Here is a 7437-nt window from a genome sequence, read left to right as displayed (position 1 = left end):
TTTTAGTACGTTTGCTGAAAAACAAAGAGCAGTTGAATTAGAAGACAAAAAAAAGTTTAAAAGCATGGTCTATGCCAACAAGGAAGAACCAACCAACCACTGCTGAGGACCTCAGGAGGGCCCCCCCTAAGACACCCATCAAAATCCACGAGTGGGATTAGCAGTGTGGTGTCACAAAACCCAAGAAAAATACAAAACAAGAATTATAAAAGAAGTGAACATTTTTGTCAAAGTATAAAAAACCAGCAATATCATACACCACCAAGAATGACGACTCATTAACCTTTCATTTCCAAAGCCTGAAGATCAGAAGATCCAAAAATCCAGAGATGGGGTAAATCCAAGAAAAACAAAAAAACAAAAACAAAAAACAAGGAAAAAAAGCATTGCTGTAATTTTGTAGGGGGGGAAAAACCATTTTCAACTTTATGAAGTTAAAAGAAAAAAAAAGAATTGAACAACAAAAACAAAAAACCTTTTTTTGAAAGATAAAGACAAAAAGAAGATATTCCATGTTGTCTTCTGCATGTCTGCAACTGTTCTCCAGACCACCTTGGCTTTGGTCCAGAACAAGAACAGCTAAGGAAGAAAAAAAATGATCTTTTTTTTTTTGTTCTAGTTGAACAAAAAAAAAAAAAGAAAAAAAGAAAGAAAGAAAAAAGAAAAAATAAGACGAAGAAGAAGAAGAAAAAAGAAAAAAAGAGGGACAAATGGTACGCTGTGACTGGGCTATGGCCAAAAGACCTGGATATGCTTTCTTTGAAGCATATCACAAATTAAATGTATCGTTGTCAAAAATGAAGAAACAAAATAAGGGAAAGGAAAAGGGAAGTGGAAACAAAGGTCACAACATGAGAATCACGGATCATAACCAAACAGAATAAAGGAAAAATAAGGATAATGGACATTTCTGTGTTGTTGCTTTTTAACAGGACAAAGATGAGAAGGATGAAAGGACAGAAAGAATGAGTAAGATCATTCTGTGAACGTTAGTTCAGCACTCTTACCTCGTATTGGTGTACCACCTGGGTGGATAATATGAATGCAAATAAGATTAGAAAGAAGAAGCATTAGTACGAGAAGAAGGAGGCTAGGGCTTTGGAAGAAGAATCAAATTAGATTTACAGAATTAAATAAGGTCTTAAAAAAACTTGAATTACTATACTTTTAAAACAGGAATATATTAGATAGTATTATTAGATTATAAAAGCAAGTTGCACTGTACCACAGAGGGCAAAGGCCAGAAAAAGCAGCATTGCCACTCTCAGAGAAGCATCTGAGTTCTTAAGTGTTTGGTTATATAGGGTTAGAAATATATCGTATATGCCTCACATCCTTAAAGAAAAACTTTACAATAATGTATTTAATACATAGTTTAGGAAAATATTGGATATTCTATTTAAGGGTGTGTATATATATATATTCTCTATATATATATATCTAGAGAGAGAGAGAGGATACACTGAAGGCTATCTGGAAACAAACACTGCAGTTTAGATTGTATTATGGCATTCACTGCACTCTATGTGATACTTGTGTACTGTTTCTTCTAGACAGGTGTTGCTATGATTGATACAACATTTCTGTGGAGGTGTGTGTGTGCGCCACTACGGAGATCTGGTGACTACACTGACTGTTAGTAAAATGCATGCCATGCATTTTAAGAATAATAATAATCATAATAATATAATAATAATATTCTGAATATGGAAATTAGTGGGGGTGAAGTGCGCTTCAGAACTAAGCACTTACCAATAGATTCTGGAGATTTAAATACGGAGAGAAGAAAGACAGCATAAAAATATTATTATATTCCTTATAATTTGGCACAAAGTTTTCAGTTAAAACTTTATATACTAAATAATCTATGTCACATGTGAAAATTAATTCTTAATTTACATTAACAGTAGGTTAATTTACACAGTTCTGCTGACAACAAGCAAAGAGTCAGTTAACAAGACGATTTAACATCACAGGACAGGTCAAAAGCTGAGAATTCTGGGAAGACAGGTGATTAAACAACTTAGATTCTACAGCAGTATCACTATCATTGCCAAGGCAAAAGGCTTATTATTGCCCCATTATATTATTTGGGGATAAGCTTTAAACTTGATAAATTTAGAGTTATCTTTTTTTTCTTTTCTTTTTTTTAAAATCTAATGAGAGCAAAGGAATAAACTAAGGTGGGAAGGGAGGAGGGTGAAAGGACTGTTAGGGAAGTGCAACGGGCAAAGAGAGAGAAGCAAAAGCTGGAGTCTACCCCAAAAGCAGGCTTCTGTAGATCCAGACAATGTAGGGTTCAGAAAGCTTTAGCGTGGGTGCACACTACTGTGGCTAAATGTGTTGGAAAAATGCTCAGCCAGCAAAAAGCCCTTTTTTCATGGGTTGTCCAAGGACTTTTTTACCCACCCACCCTTTTTGCTAAAGGTATGGTTACGCATGGGAAAAAGTACTGTGTTTTATGTATTTGTGAGAGGAAAGAAGTTGTGTCCAAACTGGCTAATCTTTCGTGGCTTCAAATGTGGAAAAGACAGCACAAAACACACTTTTTATTGAATATTTTTAGTGTCTGAATATGAAAAAGTTTTGGTTTTGATGAATATAACCATTGGCACTCCTTGAAAGTTCTGAATGAAGTCCAATGTTGAAATAAATTTGTGGGAAAAAAAAGGAAAGAAGAAAGAAAGAGGAGAAAATGGATCCGTCAAATACTGCGGAAAAGCAGTAAAGAAAAAAAATATCAAAAATACAGTCACAGCAGTGAGCAATGTGGAGTGAACAGAAGCTGCAAAACACACACACACAGACGGACTCTGGAACAGGCTATGACAGCATCACAGACATGGACAACACACTCAGTAACACAGAAAAGAGAAGAGGAAGAGAAATTTGTACCTATAAATAAAAAAAAAAGTGTGAGAGAACAACTCTGGGCGTTAGTGGAAACAGTAACAAGACCCTACCTGATCGTAATTGTTTGATACGTCCATTATTGTTGCTTGTGTCAACAGGTAAGAAATCTTTGAACCAAGTTATTTCAGGATCAGGATTGCCGCTGGCTGCGCATAACATAGTGGCTGTGCGAGTGCGTTCGACCACCTTCAACTGGGGACCCATATCAATGGTGGGAAAACCACGAGGAATTTGATCCTCTGAAAAGGAAACACACAGTTTGGTTTTATGACAATCTTTCATATTTGTTATATAAAATCTCATACATGTACAACATATAGACCAAGATTCATAGCCACAGCTCCAGCTGCTTTGCATTGAAGTGGCAGCTAAGGTCTTCCAGAGTAGAAGGGGGTGGAGCAGAGAGCCATGCACTCCCCCTGCTCCTCAGATGCTGTAGTGGCTCCTATGGGACCACAGCAGCCAGCGTAACTAAGAGCAGCTCCCACTTGAGCTGTTCTAAGTTATGCCAAGGGTTGTCAGCCTAGAATCAGGGGAGCATAAAGGTGGCTCAGATACAGCTTTCCATCAGATATACTCTGTCTCAGCTTGGCATAGCTGAGGATCTGGCCGACTGTGTTTTATGCACATTCTTTAAACACCCAATCATCTGTGTATGGTCAGGCATTATCATACCAACACTGTTCTTCTTGAATGTGTCCTCTTTAATGTATGTAGAATGTTGACTAGTGGTCACCTGGGACCAGGAAGATTCACGTTCAATTTCCTCCTTTGCCCATCAGTTTCGGCAAATAATTTAGACGCTGTCTCAATTCCTCATATGTAAAATGGTGATAATAGCACTTCACTACCTCAGAGGGGTGTTGTGGGGTTGAATACATTAAAATATTTATCAGGAGCTCAGGTACTACAGCTAGGATAGATACACAGAATAATCATAATGATTTTGAAAGTATATACATAGTATCTTTCATACAAAGCACTCAGATATTATGGTAATGGGCCTGGTGCATAAAAACCTGGCGTTGAAACCCTGGTCCTACTGAAGTCAATGACAAAACTCTGGCTGACTTCAATGGGGCCAGGATTTCACTCTCCATTCACATCCTACGGGAATTTTATTAAGTTTATTACACCTTAAAAATTGCCTAAGATGGTGGTGCTTGAGTCTGTATTAGGTTAAGGCTAGGGTTTGGAGTTCAAGTTCAAAGCTAAATCAGAACTAGAGTAAGATTTGGATTCAATGGTGCTGAAATCTCACAAGCGTTCTTGAAGGAATCTGTCTAGATTTCTATCCAAAATAGAGGAAATTTCATGAGGCCAATCATAAGATTGCAGCTATACCCAAACCTAAATGAGAAAGGACCAAATGCGTGAGGAGAGATTAACTAGCAGGGATTTTATTCTAGACCCTGAGCCCTCTGAAATCTGAGGAAGTTCACATTCCATGTTGTGATTTTGGCTCCAGTTCATCTGTAATGTATATTAATTGCTTTTCCCACTTCTGGGGTGGAACACAACAACTATTTAACACTATGCCACTAAGCTGTATAAGAGTAGTTGAGCATAACTAATTTAACATTCTAGAAGTTAAACAGACAATATTTCATAATCCAAACAGGAATTTACTTCTCTTACAAAAAGGACTGTGGGATCAGGATCGCAGTTTTACACATCAATCGAATGACAGCATCTTCAACATAGCCCCTCTACTAAGGGCCTCATCCTAAGAAGAACTGAACATCTTCCATTTCCAGGGAGGTCTGGGAGTTGTAGTTGCTCAGTACATCTCAGGATCAGGCACTAAGAAAGCAGAATACCACCTACTGAATCATGAATACTACTTTCTGTAGCACTTGGCCTTTACCTATAGATTTCCAATCCAAGAAGTGACCTGGAGTAATCAAAACTGATGAAATCATATCTTAAATTAGTAAATCTGCCATTGTTTCCTTAAATTAGTACATCTCCCACAGTTTAAAAGGACACATGCTGTAAGATGCTCTTCCTGTCTGTGGTCTCTCATCCTGTGCCTAAACTCTGAATTCTCTGGGGCAGGGACTGCCTTTTATTATGCAGCTATTATGCCTACCAGAATGAAATGCTGCTCCCCGATTGGGGACCCTTATGCACTATTGAAACACAAAAAAATAAAATAATAATAATAGGGCTGTCAATTTATCACAGTTAACTCACGTGATTACATTTTTAAAAATTGTGATTAAAAATTAATCGTGATTAGTCGCAGTTTTAATCACACTGTTAAACAATAGAATACAAATTGAAATTTGTTACATATTTGTCCATGTTTTTCTACATTTTCAATTATATTGATTTCAATTACAACACAGAATACAAAATGTATAGTGCTCACTTTATATTACTTTTGATTACAGATATTTACACTGTAAAAATGACAAAGAGATAGTATTTTTCAGTTCACCTCATACAAATACTGTAGTGCAATCTCTTTGTTTTGAAAGTGCAACTTACAAATGTAGATTTTTTTTGTTACATAATTACACCCCATAACAAAACAATGTAAAACTTTAGAGCCTACAAGTCTACTCAGTCCTACTTCTTGTTCAGCCAATCGCTAAGAGAAACAAGTTTGTTTACATTTGCAGAAGATAATGCTGCCCCCTTCTTAGCCCTGGTCCACAATATGAGTTTAGGTCAAATCTGGTAGCGTTAGATTGATATAACCCTGCACCCATCCACATGACGAAGACATTTCTGTCAACTTAAAGGGCTCTTAAAATTTATTTCTGTACTCCTCCCCGACAAGGGGATTAGCACTGAAATCGACCCTGCTGTGTTGAATTTGGGGTAGTGTAGACGCAATTCAATGGTATTGGCCTCCGGGAGCTATCCCAGAGTGCTCCATTGTGACCACTCTGGACAGCACTCTCAGCTCAGATGCACTGGCCAGGTAGACAGGAAAAGCCCCACGAACTTTTGAATTTCATTTCCCATTTGGCCAGCATGGCAAGCTGATCAGCACAGATGACCATGCAGAGCTCATCAGCACAGCTGACCATGGAGTCCCAGAATTGCAAAAAAGCTCCAGCATGGACCGAACGGGAGGTACTGCATCTAATGACTGTATGGGGAGACGAATCCATGCTATCCGAACTCCGTTCCAAAAGACGAAATGCCAGAATATTTGAAAAAATCTCCAAGGGCATGAAGGACAGAGGTTATAACAGGGACCCGCAGCAGTGACACATGAAACTTAAGGAGCTCAGGCAAGCCTACCAAAGAACCAGAGAGGCAAACGGCCGCTCCAGGTCAGAGCCCCAGATATGCTGCTTCTATGATGAGCTGTATGCCATTCTAGGGGGTGCCCCTACAACAACCCCATCCCTGTGCTTCCTTTCTCCCCCACCCCTCCTGGGCTACCTTGGCAGTTATCCCCCCATTTGTGTGACAAATTAATAAAGAATGCATGAATTTGAAACAACGACTTTATTGCCTCTGCAAGTGGAGATCAAAGCGGGGAGGGGAGGGCGGTTGGCTGACAGGGAACTAGAGTGAACCAAGGAGATGGGTTTTCATCAAGGAGAAACAAACAGAACTTTCACACCGTAGCCTGGCCAGTCATGAAACTGGTTTTCAAAGCTTCTCTGATGCGCAGTGCGCCCTGCTGTGCTCTTCTATCTGCCCTGGTGTCTGGCTGCATGTAATCAGTGGCCAGGTGATTTGCCTCAACCTCCCACCCCGCCATAAACATCTCCCCCTTACTCTCTCAGATATTGTGGAGCACACAGCAAGCAGTAATAATGATGGGAATATTGGTTTCATTGAAGTCTAACCGAATCAGTAAACTTCGCCAGCGAGCTTTTAAATGTACAAAGGCACATTCTACCACCATTCTGCACTTGCTCAGCCTATAGTTGAACTGCTCCTTACTACTGTCCAGGCTTCATGAGCCATGGAAGCAAGGGGCAGGCTGGGGTAGGTGCGACCGCGCGGTGCTGCCAACTGGGAGAGCAGCCTGAGGCAGAAGCCTCCAGCTGGCATGATATTCCAGGCAGGACTGAATCTCCATTAGACGAAACTTAAAGAAGAGAATGACCTGGAGTCACTCCCATTTTTGTCCAGGCACCCCCTAGCGACAGCACCGATGCCGGCCAGGACCACCCACGGGACGACGACTACGGTTAGCAGTCATATTGCACCATCTGCCGTCCACAAAGCAAGACAAGCGGATGCTGCTGTGTAGCACTGCAGTACTGCGTCTGCCAGCAGCACCCAGGAGACATACGGTGACAGTGAGCTGAGCGGGCTCCATGCTTGCCGTGGTATGTTGTCCGCACATGTAACCCAGGAAAAAAGGCAAGAAATGATTTTTTGCTGTTGCTTTCATGGAGGGAGGGAAGGGGGCCTGACGAAATGTACCCAGAACCACCTGTGACAATGTTTTTGCCCCATTGGGAGGTAAACCCAGAATTCCAATGGGTGGCAGAGACTGTGGGAAGTGTGGGATAGCTACCACAGTGCAACGCTCCGAAAGTCGACGCC

General features: G+C 40.3%; 1 protein-coding gene across 1 annotated transcript in view; it reads right to left on the bottom strand.

The window, feature by feature from the left end:
- PTPRD (protein tyrosine phosphatase receptor type D) overlaps window positions 1-7437 on the bottom strand; it is a 1658801-nt gene that overhangs the window by 179709 nt on the left and 1471655 nt on the right. The window contains exon 13 of the mRNA XM_045020490.1: window positions 2964-3152. Within this exon, the coding sequence (XP_044876425.1) occupies window positions 2964-3152 (189 nt within the window). The remainder of the gene's footprint in view (window positions 1-2963; window positions 3153-7437) is intronic.

This window comes from Mauremys mutica, chromosome 6 (assembly GCF_020497125.1).
Source record: "Mauremys mutica isolate MM-2020 ecotype Southern chromosome 6, ASM2049712v1, whole genome shotgun sequence".
Taxonomy (NCBI): Eukaryota; Metazoa; Chordata; order Testudines; family Geoemydidae; genus Mauremys; species Mauremys mutica.
Note: the sequence above shows the minus strand (reverse complement) of the source record. Positions and strands in the feature narration are given on the sequence as shown.